The sequence below is a fragment of the Symphodus melops genome (genome assembly GCF_947650265.1).
Source record: "Symphodus melops genome assembly, chromosome: 4".
Taxonomy (NCBI): domain Eukaryota; kingdom Metazoa; phylum Chordata; class Actinopteri; order Labriformes; family Labridae; genus Symphodus; species Symphodus melops.
The window spans coordinates 10853979-10870897 of NC_136694.1; the positions used below are offsets into that span (position 1 = coordinate 10853979).

The window sequence follows — 16919 nt, forward strand, 5'->3', positions numbered from 1 at the left end:
GTGATTCTTCGTTTCAGATGTTTGGAATAACACGAGAAGTCATTGCAAGTACAGCTCTATCTCAATGGAACAAAGCTCTTCAAATAGATGTTAGGCACAGTATTTGCTTGTATATTAGTACAAGACTATCCTAACCAACCTAAAGATGCACAGATGATGCCTTTGTGTCTAAACTTTAAAGCAGACAAACGGAAAGGTTGTCCAACGTCAACATTTCTTGTAAAATGATGCTTAATGGACAGTTTTAAAGCCCCTACATTACCTGGAAGTTACGTGTAATATAAATAGAGAGATGTGTTGCACAGCGCCATCATCTGGTTGTTACTCGCATTACATGTCGGTGTAAGATTTCCGGTGTTATGGCGACCACCGGCACCATCATCGCTTCAGTCTGGAGAAGAGTAAGCTGTGCTTTCAGCTGAGCTGCGTCTCTCACACTGCCGCCAGCCGCTGGAGTCGACTCTACAGAGTGAGTTTTTCTGCACACAGTCAGTGTGCATCGTGAAGAAGTATTTCTTCCTGAGTATGTTTCCCTGCTTCACCGGTCCAGCTTAAGATAACGTGAAGAGGTTACCGCTTCTATCGCTATCAACATGTTGGCCACCGTATAGATATTTCAGAGTTTATCCTTGATTAAGAAGAAGTGTCGTCGTCGTGTCAAAGATAGAGCAACTATTAAGTAAGGGGTTATTAGCGTGACCTAACACTTTCTCCGTCTTTCTGCTAGCCTTGTTGGCGGTCAGGCACGTTATTAACATTGGAAACTCGTCAATTCACTTCAGGCTGCACATTAAAATGACGAACTAGCTTATAAACTTAAGTGCCTTTTCTCTTGAAGCTCCAGTGCATCATTAACATAGGGTAACACGTAGGAGGGCACAGTTAACTTGGGTTAATAAATACTTACTGAAATTGCACATTACAAAGACTGACAATTGATTAAAGAGAAATGCACGCGGGTAGGTGACTAGTGTCTTGTTATTTGTAACGTTTAGTTATTCAGGTAACAGTATTTCGTATGGAGCTGCTCTTTCCTCACAGTGGATAGTTTTAAGCAGCATCCTGTTACACCCACATCAAAGAGGATCATATTAACATGTGTACTTGTGTATTTAGTGTGATACTCTGACACTTCACTACATTGTTGCTACCTAACCCTGCAGGGCATTTTATTATTATTATTATTATTATTATTATTGTTTTAACAGATCATACAATGCGTTTTTGGGATTCATTGTTTAACAGCATAATGTGGTTAATGCACGAAAGAAGTTGATTTAGGGATTGAGGAGGAATGTCAGTGGTTCAAACCACATGATGCATGGATCATTACATTTTGTCCTAGTTCTGTGTATATGTGGGTTTGGCCAGCCGAAACTACACACAGTGACATCAATACCAGCACTGGAGTTTCATTCGCCTCATCCAGCCTCAGCTCTGATTGTTCAGACAACAGTCGGAAAAGGGGTCAGTTATACTTCCTGCCACAGGACTTTTCCTTATGAGGCACTTTGATCCGCCTGAGGCAAGTTCTCACACAGTTGCTTGTGGCCGCATGCTTGTCTACTGCGGTGTGAGGCTTTAAACTTAGATTACAGAGGGCAAGTCTTGAGTGTGTGTTTCTGTGTCTCTGTCCTCAGGGTGCTGTGAAACACAGCAGCTGTCTCACATGTCTGTGTGATTCTGACTATGCTGCTCTTGGTGGTGTTGTGCATCGTTTTTTCTTTCACTTCGGTCACCACTGAGAAGGCTGAGAACATCAACCGCAAACCACCAGCACCGCTGCTCAACTACAGCAGGATCTCCCTGCCGCCAGAGCATGTGCCCTTCTTCCTCTACAACAACAAGAAGGTCGCCAAGCAATGCCGCCAGGACCCCCTCTGTCCTTTTAAAGTAAGTTATGCACTTTGTCTATTTGAGTGGTGGCATATCACGTCACACTTTTACTGTTCTGTGTGTGAAAAGCTCAAAGCCCTCGGGCAGCAGACTGAATAGTTTGTTTGTATTTTTTCTTTAGTAGTAAATTGACGATCGACTTTGCCTTCAATCATCTATTTAAATGATTTTTGCAGCTTTCAAGGACGTCATTGATCATTCATTGTGTGTGTATGGACGGTTGCTGCCGTGTCACACTGAGGTTTCACGAAGAATGGTGCAAAAGAAATCAAAGAAAGGATACATTTCAAACATCACCATTAAATTCTGTCTTTACCAATATGTTTATTGGTAGACTTGTGCATTTAAAGTCTAGCACTTTTTTTTTTTTTAACCAAAATGCCCTTTGAGAATTCTGATTCCTGCGTCCTTCTTAAACAACTGTGTTCTTGTCTTTACAACAGGATGCTCTGCAAAATCTGTCTGCCTGTTGGGGTTACGAGAAGAAGTGTGATCCAGATCGACGCTTCAGCTATCCAGTCTGTACCAGGGCTGACACAGGATGGTACTGTTTGTCACGCCATTTAAACACCTTTTCACCTGTAAAATACTGTTTATGTAACTTCTTTGTATTCTCCTACCAGACATCCATAATGTATTAGGTGCTTAAAAATCACAAGTACTGTATAAAGCAGAATAGCATTACCTTATTAATAGGTATTGAATTTAAAGGACCAGAGAATACATTATTTATCCAAAGTAAAAGTCTCTCCTTCATGGCATACATCTTTGATGATCCGGTATGGTTTGGGCTTTGCTGATCTGCACTTATCTCTGAACTGTCAGGGCTCGTTCAGTGGAGGCAGCCCAGGAGCTCTTTTGGAAGCAGGCTGATTTTGGCTACGTGAAGGAGCGTCTCTCTGAGCTCAGAACACTGTGCAAGGCCAGAAAGCCGGTAAGTCTGCCCATTTCCTTTGTTCCCACGGGCCTCCTGAGTCAACAGGAAGAAACAGCAGGTTGAAACGTACAAAGTCACGAATAGGCCTGACATTTTTTTGTTGTTGTTTTGTTACAGCATTACAGAGACAGAAAAGTGCAGATTCCGTTCTCACAATCTCAACAGTTCAAACTTTGTCATTATCACTTAAATATTAAATAGTTTTATTCATAATCTTTTTCAGGGGGACTCATCCTTAAGATGCAGTAGCCACACTCGCTTCTGTAAGGCAACAAACCTTTACCTGGACTTGCGTAAGCCACGCAGAGGTCACGAGAGGTCGGTATATTTGAGAGCAATGTGAACATGAAAAGAGAGATGAGAATGGTTTGTGAGCTTTCCGTGTTTGTTGCAGATACAAGGAGGACTTCCTTCAGAAGGGGGAGATTGGAGGCTTTTGCAGACTGAACAAGCAAGCACTTGCTGCAGAGGGAGAGCACAAGAGCCCCCTACAATCTTGGTGAGCAAAGAGAAATTCATGTTTACACTCTGTGACTGCGCTAGAACCGATGACTTCATGATTGGTCTGAGCTTTTGGGGATCTGAAAAAAAAAAAGGATTAATGTTTGAGAAGAAAGAGAAGTGAAGTCTGTGAAATATATTCTTAGTATATCACACACGGTTTCATTCCTATGAGACACTTCAGGTTTCTTCAATATATATTATGGCTGGTCCTGTCCTGCACAGTGCTTAGAATCTGTGCTGCTACTTTACGCTGCTTCTTCAAACAGAACCATCTCTTTAATTGTTACGCAGTATATGTGTAACGCAATAGCTTCGGCATGAAGTCAGAGTTCAGGCTCTGTGTGCTTTTAATGACGTTCATGCTCCTAAGCGAGTTGAAAAGTAAGTTCCCTGACCGGGAATCGAACCCGGGCCGCGGCGGTGAGAGCGCCGAATCCTAACCACTAGACCACCAGGGAGCTGTGCAAACTGCATAGGACAAATGAATCAGTTGGAGATTGTTTGGGTTGTCACTTGTGTCCCTCCGATTTGAGAACACAGCAGGATATAATCAGGAGAGTTCACCTTGAGCGAATTGGAGTGGGGGGGGGGCATTTGTCCCCTGCGGTTGCTGTGAGGTTGGGCGGTATCACGGTTTTACGGTATAGCACGGTATGTAGAAATCCTGACGGACTGACTTTCAGTACTGGCGAAAATACAAACGCTACTTTTTCTGTGACACTGACACAAATATGACATATTGAGATGAAGGGTTGCAGTGCACAGCAGACGCCAGCAGCTCCGATGTAGACCTTTGTTTACGTGGCCTCCATGACTGTGGAGGTAAACAGCGAGTTGACATCTGTGTGGAGGAGGAAGTCTTATTAACATATTTTCTTCCTCATGAGGTCATAATCATGCATTTACAGAAAACTGAGGTACATTGTTAGGTTGGCCTAAATCAACCATGTCGGATGCTGTTTTAAATGAGAGAGTCCTATTTTAAAGTTAAAGAGTGACCAGCAGAGTTGGACACTGAACTGGAAACACACTCACACCACAACGCTCCCAACTAACCCAGGTTAAGAACTGTGAATGTTATCGCTACTACAATGGAAGATTTTTATTTATTTTTTACAAAACTTAATTAGTATTTTATTTGCTCTAAAACGTTCATATAAAATAAAAATTCATAAAATGACAAACCTGATGGTATGATGAAAAAACAGATACCGCCCAAACCTACCCGAAGAACGATGCTTCACAGGGTGGATAAAAAAATCAGAGGTCTAAGACTGAAAATCATTGTACAACTCATGACAAGGAGAATGTTTGTCTGTGAGGATCGGCGCTGAAATTATTTTGGCCCTAAAAACATTTTAGCACCATGTTGCTGGCCATAAAGACCGGAGTGAAAGCGACTGCAAGACACAGACATATTTTTCATGATTTGTGTGGGTTTTTTGACTATCCCTTAAATTGTCATGGTGTAATGGCTTTAGCATGACGTCAGAGTTCAGGCTCTGTGTGCTTTTTATGACGTTCATACTATTAAGCAAGTTGAAAAGGTAGTTCCCTGACCGGGAATCGAACCCGGGCCGCGGCGGTGAGAGCGCCGAATCCTAACCACTAGACCACCAGGGAGCTGAGTTTTGCCATGGAGAACAGATCAGTAACCCAGTGTAGTGTGTGGGTTGGCTTAGTGTAGTATCACAGATGGTCACTAGGTGGTGCTCTTTCCTACAACACAGTCATCACACACAAGCCATCTAAAGATAGAAATGTACAGGGGTTCTCAAACTTTTGTAGACCAGGGACCCCTTTCAGGTGACACATTTTTCCAAGGAGCCCTTTAATATTGTAACGTTGATAAGCATTATGTTTATACAATGTATTCATGTATTATGCACTTTGTAACAATAGAATTAGGCTACATTCATACTTTCTAAATACAGTTATAATCTCTGAGAACATGTTAGCTCCGAGGTGTTTTTTTCTTCTTGTGTTGTGACCATGAAGTAACAGACATGCCACGATCATATCCGAGTTGATCTGTTGGAACAAAACTAAAGTGGGCGGGAGTATCTGACAAAATAGCTTATTTTAATAGTGCAAGAGGTCCCAGTTTGTAGATATGTTTTTTCTATCTTCAACTTTTACATTTGTTTATAAATGATACCCCACTTTAATAACCAGTGGTCTAGAGCCTCTTAATGTTATAAAACATGAATACTTTCAGATGTCGACAGAAACACAGCAGGAGCAGCTCGTGTCCTGCCGTGAGCATTATTGTATCACATTCACTTTCAGCGAGAGCAGCAAACACAACACAAAGGCATGCAGAGTGAGCCATAGAAACAGGCGGCTAATACTCCCCCCTTCTCTGCCAGGACTCTGAATGAACATTGACCTCTATCTTTTATATGTTAGACAGAATGAATGAAGGAACTCCTCACCTAACTGATCTGAATAAAAAGTAAATCCCAAACCTCAGGGTCGAATATTTGATCTCTGACATTGCTCAATTTGAAAACATGCTGGCCTCTCTCACAGCAGTCCTGAGCGGGGGTGGGAGGCAGGATGTGAGGGTGGGTCTAACTGATGCATGCAGGCATGCCTTTTGTGAAGACCACATGGTTTGTCAGTGGGCCAGTGGCGCAATGGATAACGCGTCTGACTACGGATCAGAAGATTCTAGGTTCGACTCCTGGCTGGCTCGAAGTTTTGTCCTTGAAGTACTGATAGAGTGGTAGTGATGAAACATAGAGACTATACATACAGTATGTACTGTATTCTACGTGATGTGAATCTTATGAAGTATCATCGTAACCAATAGCATTAATTTGTTTTACTCCAATAAAAATAAACTTGTTCCTATTTGCAGATAACAAATGAAGGCACAGTGATTTGATGATTCTGTCGTTGTTGGAATTATTGTTGCATTGACTCAAATGTTACCCTGTCTCGGACACTCACATCATCACTCGATAAGCAGGAAATAGCATCATCTGCTGTCATCTTTATTTTATTTACAAATATCAAACAATTCACACGTCCTCATGTAGTATGTGGAGGAAGGCACGGAGGACTGTGATGAAGGACTTCCTCTTCTCAGTCTCATTAAAATGAACAGACTGCTTTCTACTCTTTGATAATCTTATCTCTAAAAAGTACCCGAACTCTCCTTTGACACTTTGACATGGAAGAAAATGTTCACTGCCCATAAGTCTGCATGAATTTATAGTCTTTTAACCCTATCCGCATTCAGAACATCCATCTAGTTTACTGACAGTATTAAAGTTTAAATGACTGTCAGCAAAAAGAGCTTGAGCCAGGTTAGAGGCAGGGCCGAACCCCTTCCTAGTATTGCGAGAGAGTACATACACTCTGGTGATGACTGGCTGGCTTGTTGCTTATTTCTCATGTGTGGACATGAGTCACTGCCTTTAACAGCTGACAGTCAGTTAGTCAGTCTCTGTCATGGAAAGATCTGGGCGGGTTAACCTGTACTTTATACTTGAATTACATTTTACCATGCTAGTGCAAAAAGGAAACTAAATATTGATGCATTGTTCTTGCAGGTATGCTGAGCTGCAGACATACACAGAGCTGGACTTTAACCCCATAGAGGATGGACTCTGTGACATCATTATTCAAAAACCTACTGTTTTCATGAAACTGGATGCTGGTAAGCTATGACCATATAAGGGAATTAGATTTAAGCCCGGCAGTTATGACATTTAGTTCAAGCATTTCCTCTCATTGTCATTTTAATACAAAAAAGAAAAATATTCTCTTCTGTTTTTAGGAGTGAACATGTACCACCATTTCTGCGACTTCGTCAACCTCTACATCTCGCAGCACATAAACAACTCGTTCAGCTCAGATGTCCTCATCGTCATGTGGGACACGGTGAGTGACAGATGAGTCTCAATGATGCTCCAGTCGAGTGGGGGGGGGGCATAGTTCCAAATATGTTTCTTCCTCTTTTGGATTATCCTTTAAAAAAGTAGAGTTAGGGAACGTCGTCGTTCACATTGAGGTGCACATGATTTTCTATCCACAAATTGTGCTATTTGCTGCGATTTTCATCATCTTTATGGACTCAACAAGATAAGATGGTCATGACACTGTTTTTCTATCTGTCTATTTAAAACACAGCCTAGGATTGTTCATGTCCTGACGACATTTAATCAGAGACATCCACTTTAAGCTGAGCCAGTTCGCTAAAAAATAACTTTCACAAAGTGAAGTGCAGAACAGAGTTTAGATAAATACAGTACACTTCTTTAAATAGAAAAGGCGACACAAGATTTGCACATATTTATCTCGATCAAGAAGGTTTTTGCAGATGACTTCACTCCTTATAACACACAGTCTGACAGAAGAAATACCTAATGAAACAAGTATCTGAACATCCTGCCAGGAATCCAAGCAGCCATGTTGAAGTAACAGCAGTCACAGTTTTTCTTTAGTAAGTCAGTAAACATGCTCTTGGTTAAGACATCAAGGGGAAGCAGAGGTTGAAAAACAGAACGTTTTACAGTCAGCCTCATCCGGCCCATTGTTCCTTTCACTCTGCACAGAGGTAAAGAGGAAAAAGGAAACATAGAAAGACAAATGGGAGGGAGAGAAAACTGTCAAGGAGAAGAAAAGCAGTGACCTTTACAATCCAAACAGTTGCAGGCTGTCAGATTATAGAGCAATAAGAGACTCTGGATAAAAAGCAATATTTCAGACCAAGAACAGACGACTGACTCGGGCACTGCTTAAGGATGCATTTGATTTGATTTTAATGGGTTTGTTTGTCTCTTCAGTACAACATAAACTAACACATGTTCACTACGTTTTATGTCTTTGTCAGAGTTTTTATAGTTATGGAGATCTGTTCAGGGAAACATGGAGGGCCTTTTCAGAGTATGACATCATCCATCTGAAGACCTACGACTCAAAAAGAGTAGGTACAGTGTGAACTCGGAGGTTTTTGTTCCTGCTCTGACTCTGATGAATTCATTGCTTACTTGTTCATTGAAAGCGTTCAGGGTGTACAGGCCCTAAAACACAGGAAACGTGTGCAACGAGCAACCACGGTCTCGATGAAATACAATGTTAAGAAACTGTGAAATAAGTCAGGGGCTTGCAGGTACCATAATAGAGAGGTGCCACTTCCCTTTAGCAAGGCACCGAATCTCTGTCCGCTGTCCCTGTGTAGCGGCCCTGCATGTCCACATGCATGTGTGTAATTCAGGCCTATGTGTGTGAGAAGACACTGACCATGGCCTCAAAGATAACACACCAGCACCTCTCATTAATATACATTCCAGTGATAAAGATCGAAGCGCTTGGTCTCGGACAATAGCCGGTCCCAAAAGCCAGGAGAACCGTTTCTTCAATGTTTTTGAACGCACTCGAAGATGTTAAAGAAGTTTACATGTCTGCTCATGCTTGTCAGAAACCTTGCATTATGCTGATTTGATTTCTTTAATCCTCCTTTGTCCATAGGTGTGTTTCAAAGATGCTTTCTTCTCCCTCCTCCCCAGAATGCGATACGGCCTCTTTTACAACACTCCTCTCGTAAGCTCTCATCATGCACGATGATATCTGGCTTTGTCGCTAACACGCAGTGCAGCTCAAATATTTATGCGATGCATTCAAAACTTCACCACATGCTTATGTTATTTAAATGATAATTCCAAGGAGATTACTATAAAGATGATATCATGTAAATATGCCATGTCATGCTGTTTCAGCCTTGGGGTGTGAAATATTGATAGGTCAGCCTCAAGCTGATGCCTTTGATGGGCTCTGCAAATACATGTCATGTTTATATTCATGTGCTCACGTCTACAGCTACAGTGCAGCGGTGTATATGGGATATCCTCAGACTTGGGGAAATGCCGTAGCTGATGTGATATTCATTCCATGGAGATTAGGAGATATGTATGTTTACCATTGTCAGATATACAGCGTGTCAGAACCCAGGGCAGTACACAGGGGAGGCCAGATTCAATATGCCTTCAGTTCATTTCAAACTGGAGAGAAGATTTAGTAGAACACAAATATTATTCACCTACTCGCCTGACTAAATACACCCTCTAACATTATCTTCTTTTGAATAGCATATTTTAGATTGAAAGAAAGTTGTGGTTGAAATGACTATGTTGTGTGTTGTGTCGATGGCAGATCTCAGACTGCCACAGTGAAGGGATGTTCAGGGCTTTCTCTCAACACGTCCTCCATCGACTGCACATCTCACAAGATGGACCGAAGGTAGGAGGAAACACACCTTCACATCCTTTTAATGTTCACCCTTTTAATGAACTTTTTTTTTTTTTTTTTTTTTTTTTTTTTAAATCACTCAGGTGATGGTTCATGTCAGAATCACTTTTCAGGGTAATACAAGTGTCTTTTGTGTTTTCTCTTGGACAACCCTGGTGCCTTGTGTTGGTTTACCTTTTAAATGATTTTGGTATAGAGTAGGGCTGGCCGATATGACTTCAAATCAACATCATAATTAATTGAACGTTTGACCTCGATTGTGATTAATGAACGATTACTTTCCTGCTAAAAGTAATCGTGATGATCACCTGACGGGATATCAAACCCAGACTGTGGCAGTAGTTGATTCACACATGCACTTATGTGAACGCAAACAGCTGAATCTTTCCAGCGAGGCCTGGAGAATCTCCGGAGCATTCCTCTCGAAATGATCTAAGCAACGAAGTCCACTATACAACGCTGTATTGATCATTTTTACCTTTATAACAATGCTACGTGTAGTTAGTCTGAACTGCGCTATGAGCAAAGAGCGAAGAAGAACACACAGGCTAACAGAAAACGTCATGCAAAATAATGTTCATGTAATAAATCGTTGCCACGTAAGAAGTAAAATAGACAGTTGAGGGAACTGTCAGACTTTCATGAACTCCTTCACATGGTGAAAATGTGAAAGTGGAAAGGAGTCAAATCAAAGGACTGGATCAGAATAGAGTGCATGCATGTTAATTTGAACATGAGTGAAGGGAGCAGCTGGCACTGAGGGACAACACAAGACTGCAGGTTGTTTACTGTGACAGACAGCTAACATTTACTTACTCGTCCATCTAAGAAGACCACACGTCTACTATACAAGACATGCCTTCCACTCTTTGATTGATTGGTGGGTTGTACAGCTCCCTGGTGGTCTAGTGGTTAGGATTCGGCGCTCTCACCGCCGCGGCCCGGGTTCGATTCCCGGTCAGGGAACTAGCTTTTGGTTTAGATTTTTTGTTTTCTGTCGATGTTGTTGTTAATCGTCATCTAAGTGTGACAAAGATTTGTTGATTTCGATCAGTGTTGATTTCAATCCTTGCCCGTTATTCCATCCATCTTCCTCTTTATTGTCTTGCTTACAGGACACTCTGACACTTTGTGTTAGATTGACAACTTGTTTTCTTTTGGTCCGCAGGCTGTAAATCACTTTGTTACAATTTGAACTGGTCAAAATACAGACAACTTTTAAATGTAGTTGTAGTTAATCGACAATAAATAGTTGTTTTTTTTTAAACGTTCTAACTTTGTCCCACAGGATAAACATTAGAAAGTTTACATTGAAATTGTAGAAACACTCCTTTTATCTGTTGATGGTGGTAATTACTTACCTAGTGGTCTAGTGGTTAGGATATGGTGCGTTTGCCAATTTGGCCTGGGTTTGATTCCCAGCCAGGGAATTGTTCCTGACTTCTTTCAAATCCTCATTGCTATAACATTTAAAGCAGATTTGTGCATCTGACAGTTCACGTAAACAAGTGCTCTGTTGGAGGAGACAGTCTGCATTTGGTGTCTATATTGATTTGACTTTTGTTACTGCCTTGTATTTATCTTTATTTAGTGTTTGTGAAGAAGGTGAACTTTGCTTTTAGACATTCTTGTTTCATGTTTATTGCAGATGCTTTGCTGTTATTTGATGATGATTTAATACAAGAAATTGCCTTATATATTACACTGTTAATTAAAAAAGTAAAGGGAATGGGATCATGGAAGTTAGCGCTGCAGTAATTTGCATTAAACAACTTTGATCAAACTTAAACCCAGAGGTGAACTCTGAACGTGATGCTGATTTTGTAAAACTATCAAAGTGAAGTATCCTGGTATCTTATGTAGTCTACCTTTTAATTCACACCTTGTGGTTGTCAGGATTATTTTTCCACTAAATAGGCACTGGGGAAAGATTTTTAGATGAGCTTTTTGTAGTCCATTTTCTGAACAGTGTAGTTTCACCATGGCAGACGTCCCTGTCCTGTTGAACGACAGAAAGACAGTGACCTCTACTGGACGCTGTTTACTGCACACTGACAGGAACAGCTGGTCGGATGTAACACATGCCACACATTCCAGCCAACGCGTGTGACAGAAGGCTGAACAGAGTCCCTGGTGGTCTAGTGGTTAGGATTCGGCGCTCTCACCGCCGCGGCCCGGGTTCGATTCCCGGTCAGGGAACAAGGTTTTTCTAAATCGGTTCTAGCAGTACCATACAAAGCCTTTGTATTGTTGCTTAATCATGCTCATTAAGTGCATAACATGCACAATGTGATTTGTCACATTTCCATAAACTACTTCACATATTGAAAATGAAAACATGTAAAAGAAGCATAATCAAAGGACGAGATGATCACAGCTGCTTGAATGTTTGCTCATTTTCAACATGTTGCATGCTGAGTGACAGACTGCAGGTTGTTTAACGTGATAGATGACAAATGTCAATCTGCACACACCTTTCCAAGTTTAGAGATGCATGATGACACTTTAAGAGGGAATGACTGAAACATATTTATACAAGTGTAAGATCATTATACAGGTCTGTCTAAGAAGTGCTAGTTTTTGTACAGCGTTCTGGCTGCAAGGATGGACATAAGTCAAAAGTTCCTCAGAGTATCTTGGAGTTGTTTTGATGTTATTCTCTAATAAGAGTCATTACATTTCATTGGAAACAGAATCAGTCCTTCCTCTGGAGGCTTCAAACTGAACATTTAATGTGAACATCATTTCACAATGAAAGGTTTTGGAGCACATTTCAACACCTAGAAAAAACGGAATCAAATGATATAGAATCCAAGACGACGGAGTCTCAGGGGAAGTTTAAAGAAATGTTTTGTCTGTAATCATTTAATCCTCGACCAACCACACATTAAGAGATATACCTGTGATTTCACTCCCATCAGGACACATTGATTTGTTTTACAGTCGGAGACGTTTACATTTTATTTTGAGATGGGCTGAAAAACAAAACAAGTTTATTCCACTTTAAAACACTCAGAACTACAGAAGTTCGACATGCCTGCTTTTGAAGCATACACATCAAACAAGTGGATAAGTAACAGTCATGGTAAAATTCTGTGGTCACTAAGGGGGACAAAAACAGAGTTCTCAGGACTGATTTTTACCATTTCTACAGACGTTAACAAAGTCGTTTCTCGTTCAGAAAGGTGTTCACATATTTCATGTTCAAGCTTTTTATTGTTGCAAAGTTTCATAAAAATGAGGGTGTAATTGCACATTTATATTAAACTACAGATTTTATGTGCAACAGAGACTAAAGACTGCTCCATACTTTATTAAACAGGCGGAGGGTCCCTAACTACTATGAGTAGCATTCTAGTTTATGTTACAGTGCATACATAAATACTGTAATTATCATACTGTCACTGTTGTCCACTCCCCCTCTCCTTCATCTCCTACACATTTACCTCCTTTAAAGATGTTTTATGATAGCAGATTTTAAGTTTGAAGTGCTTGACTGCATCTTTATGACCCGCAAAGCCCCGTAACATCTTCTCTCTAGTGGAGCAGCTCATTGAGTATTCATGGCCTTCACTGGAAATATGCTAAGAAGCTTTTCAGCCAGACATGGGGCGGATAGTGATAGCAGGCCTCGCAGGCAACTGAATGAGAGGTCTTCTTGGCCCTGACCCCCTCTCCAGCTACTCCTTTCATTCTTAGATTAATGGCACAGCCGGAGACTCACTCTGCTGATCTCTGCTATTGTGTCCTCTTCATCCGCCCAAACCAGCCCTCTCCTCCTCTGTGCCATCTTCATTTGCTCTGGTTTTGTTCATGTCGTCTTTTCCTTCACTCTTAAACGTACTTTTGAATAAGAGAGGAGGAAAAGAGTTCTGTGTTAAATACATTTCCGATGTGTTTGGCAAGGTGTGGTAAAATGTTATTTCTCAAATTCTAAAGTACTGCGAGTGTCATTTCTTTTTTTAGTGAAGATCGTGCCATTATCATCCTTTTTCTTTAATTTGACAAAAGTGTACACCTCGGAGAGACCTGCGTTCTCTTTCAGGACACAAGATGGCAGTAGATGATAAAAGAAGACAAAGAAGCCTCTCCGTTCACACAGCAACTAAAGAGAGAACATCAGCGTAGAAAACTTTGATTCAGCTTTCCTACTCACACTTTATTTGATTTAAGCGAATATATTCCTTTATCTGTGATAAATACGCCGAAGACGTTTTAAGTTAGTTTAAACGGGCGTCATGTTTACCCCTCTTTCTGTCCTTGGCTGATTGATTATTGGGTGCATTGCTGTTTTCAGGAGGGGCGTGTTCGTGTCACCCTGCTGGCTCGCAGCACAGAATACAGAAGGATATTAAACCAAGTGGAGGTGAGTCCAGCCCCCCCCCCCTTCCGTCTGTCTCTTTCTATATTGGCTCTTTCATGTCCCACATCCTTTCTCTACCACCACTATAACTTTTCTTCTCTGTTCTCACTCTATACAACCTTCAGCTCCTCCTTTCCATCATTGATTTACTGCCCACATCTTTTAAGCGCCTATTTAAAATGTTATTTGCTCTAAAAAAGTGCAAGTAAGGAAAGACTTGTGATTGTATACGGTCACTGCACATATTTATAGCTCCCTCGTTGATCAGAGAACACGCTCCTGTTGTTGTTGTTACAGCTGGTAAACGCCCTCAAGACTGTGCCTTCACTGGAGGTCAATGTGGTGGACTACAAATACAAGTGAGTTACTGAGTAATGCCACATTACAACTGGAGTCATTCACTACCTGCTGCGTATAACAGAAGTTGTGTAGGATAAAAGAAAGTGTTAGCTTTTCCAGATTTGTATTAGTGACACGTTACACAATGAAGATGATTGATACGGGACTTGCTGCCTGTCTTTCAGGGATGTTCCCTTCCTCATGCAGCTGAGGATCACCCACAACTCTGACATTTTTATTGGGATGCACGGGGCGGGTCTCACACACCTCCTCTTCCTCCCTGACTGGGCTGTCATCTTTGAGCTGTGAGTGGCACTTGGAGTCCGCCTGTGTGTGTGTGTGTGTGTGTGTGTGTGTGTGTGTGTGTGTGTGTGTGTGTGTGTGTGTGTGTGTGTGTGTGTGTGTGTGTGTGTGTGTGTGTGTGAGTGATGGACGAGCAGGTAGAGTGATGGGTTGAGCACCCTGTCCTGTGCCCGTATTGACCCTCAGACACTTTGCGGATGACTTTGAAATGCTCTCTCATTAAACTGGCATTCATCACATGCGGTGGCCCTGGGCAGATGAGCTGATTGAAGTGTGTTTGAGCATCTGTGGCGGTGTTTTGTGCGCATTTTTTTTTTGGGGGGGGGGGGTGAAGAGTATGAACCACTTAATTGTATACAGCGAAAGAGAGTGACAAACATGGAGCAAAAAAAAAGTGAAAGTGAGGCAGGGAGGTGAGAGCAAGAGATAAAGTGTCTGCATCTGTCCCGCCCAGATATAATTGTCAGGATGAGAGCTGCTATCAAGATTTGGCTCGGCTGCGAGGCATTCGATACGTGACTTGGCAGAAAATGGACAAAGTGCTCCCACAGGACAAGGTAGGGGAAAGTCCCGTAGCAGCCATTGGCTCTCAAACACCTTGTTTACTTAAATCATCTTTTTTTATCCCACATATACACAGGTATTAAATACAATAACAGCCACAACAGAACAAACATGTGTAAACTGTGTTATTTAATATCAGGTACATCCTCCTACAAAGTGTTTCTCTGTTCCTTTGTCTTTTCAAGGATTTCACTTTTCCCTGTCATCTCTCTCAGGGTCACCATCCAACCCTCGGAGACCACCCGAAGTTTACCAACTACTACTTTAACGTGGGCGAGTTTATGCATCTTGTACTGGAGGCGGCTGATTACGTCACACAACATCCTAAATGGAAGCGTGGGACTTCTCACGATGAACTCTAGAGTCTGTGTGTGTGTGTGTGAGAGGTACAAAACATCTGGCTGTTGAAGTGACCTCACCTCACTCTGGACATAAGTTTGTGTAGTATTTTTGACTTCCTGCCCACTTCTTTGACAGCTCCAGATGAGTGAAAACAGGGTGCTGGTCAACTCGGGGCTGACAAACATATACCAGCTCTATTAGCGTCAAATCAGCCACAGGGCGAGGCAGGTGCAAGCACAGCAGCTGTAGAGCGACGACATGCGTCCTATGTTTCTTCATTACCTCTGCAGCGTCTTTTTCACTCCACGCCGATAACATTAGTTAATGAGCAGCTGTTACCGTGTCCCCTCACATGCAGAATCTTGTCATATTTGATCAGAGTCACCTTGATGCACTCCTCTTCAAAGCTGTTGACAATCTTGCCCGAGCTTCAGAGCACACTCAGCGTTCACCGGGCCAACATGAGGTGTAGTATTCACCTAGATATATGCGCTTTTAAGCTGTGATTACAACAGACACTGCTCTAAAACATAAGGAACACAAGTTAAGTTAAACACTCCTACTGCCAAGAGGGATTTTCTTTCTCGCAGCATTAGTAAATAATTGTGAGCACATGAGCACACGATGTAATACTTTGTTAAGTACTTTTGAACTCATATTCAGGTATTTGCCCATTAAATCTAACACTTCGTTGTTTCATGTAAAAAAAAAAAAAAATTCAGCTTTTGTTAAGTAAGTATTCAGATTATGTTGCAGGTTATTTGAACAGACATGCTTGTATCTGACGTTGGTAAGAATGTCTTATTTAAATGGATGTATTATGTTTTTATCCTGATGTCTAATTTTGTCATACATTCCTTTGTATTTTAAAGGAAATTCTTGATCAGGATAATGACATGAGGAGTGAGCTGCTATTGCCTGTTACGTTTGGAGTGAGGTTAGTTTTGTATTTAAGAGGACTCTGGTATTTCAGGATCAGAGCATCATTTTCATGTTTCTCCATTGGCTTGATGTTTTATTTATCGATGGACATGATGAACTCTCCCAGACGCTTGACTTGAAGGCCATTTTATATTCAGAAGTTGGCTAACATTTTGAAATAAATAATTTCAAAAAAAAAATGCTGAAGCATGCTGTCTTTTCTGTACTACCTATTCTATCCAATCAATCAGTGTTTAAAGTCTGACCTTGAATTGAAGATTCTGTTTTCTGCTGAAAGCGGACAGCTCTTTGCTGTGGGTTTCATTATTCTTGTGAGTTCAGGTCCAAGGAGCGGGCGGGCCCCTCGCAAAAGGTCACCAGTTCAGTTTTTACTGTCACCATAATAAATCTGAATGACCTCAAAAGGTACCCAGTTTACCTGTGACGCATCATGAACACTGGGGGGCAGTATAACACCACATATGAGGCCCG

At 41.5% G+C, this 16919-nt stretch overlaps 1 protein-coding gene across 1 annotated transcript; it reads left to right on the forward strand.

The window, feature by feature from the left end:
• Positions 1-312: 312 nt before the first annotated feature.
• On the forward strand, positions 313-16617 carry eogt (EGF domain-specific O-linked N-acetylglucosamine (GlcNAc) transferase). Its single transcript, XM_079341283.1, has 16 exons — positions 313-469; positions 1641-1893; positions 2340-2440; positions 2722-2830; positions 3057-3151; positions 3228-3332; positions 6898-7004; positions 7125-7228; positions 8181-8273; positions 8819-8890; positions 9500-9586; positions 13893-13961; positions 14256-14317; positions 14483-14602; positions 15055-15157; positions 15380-16617. Exons 2-16 carry the CDS (start codon positions 1690-1692, stop codon positions 15524-15526), a joined length of 1578 nt encoding a protein of 525 aa, XP_079197409.1. The 5' UTR covers positions 313-469; positions 1641-1689; the 3' UTR covers positions 15527-16617.
• The last annotated feature ends 302 nt before the right edge of the window (positions 16618-16919 follow it).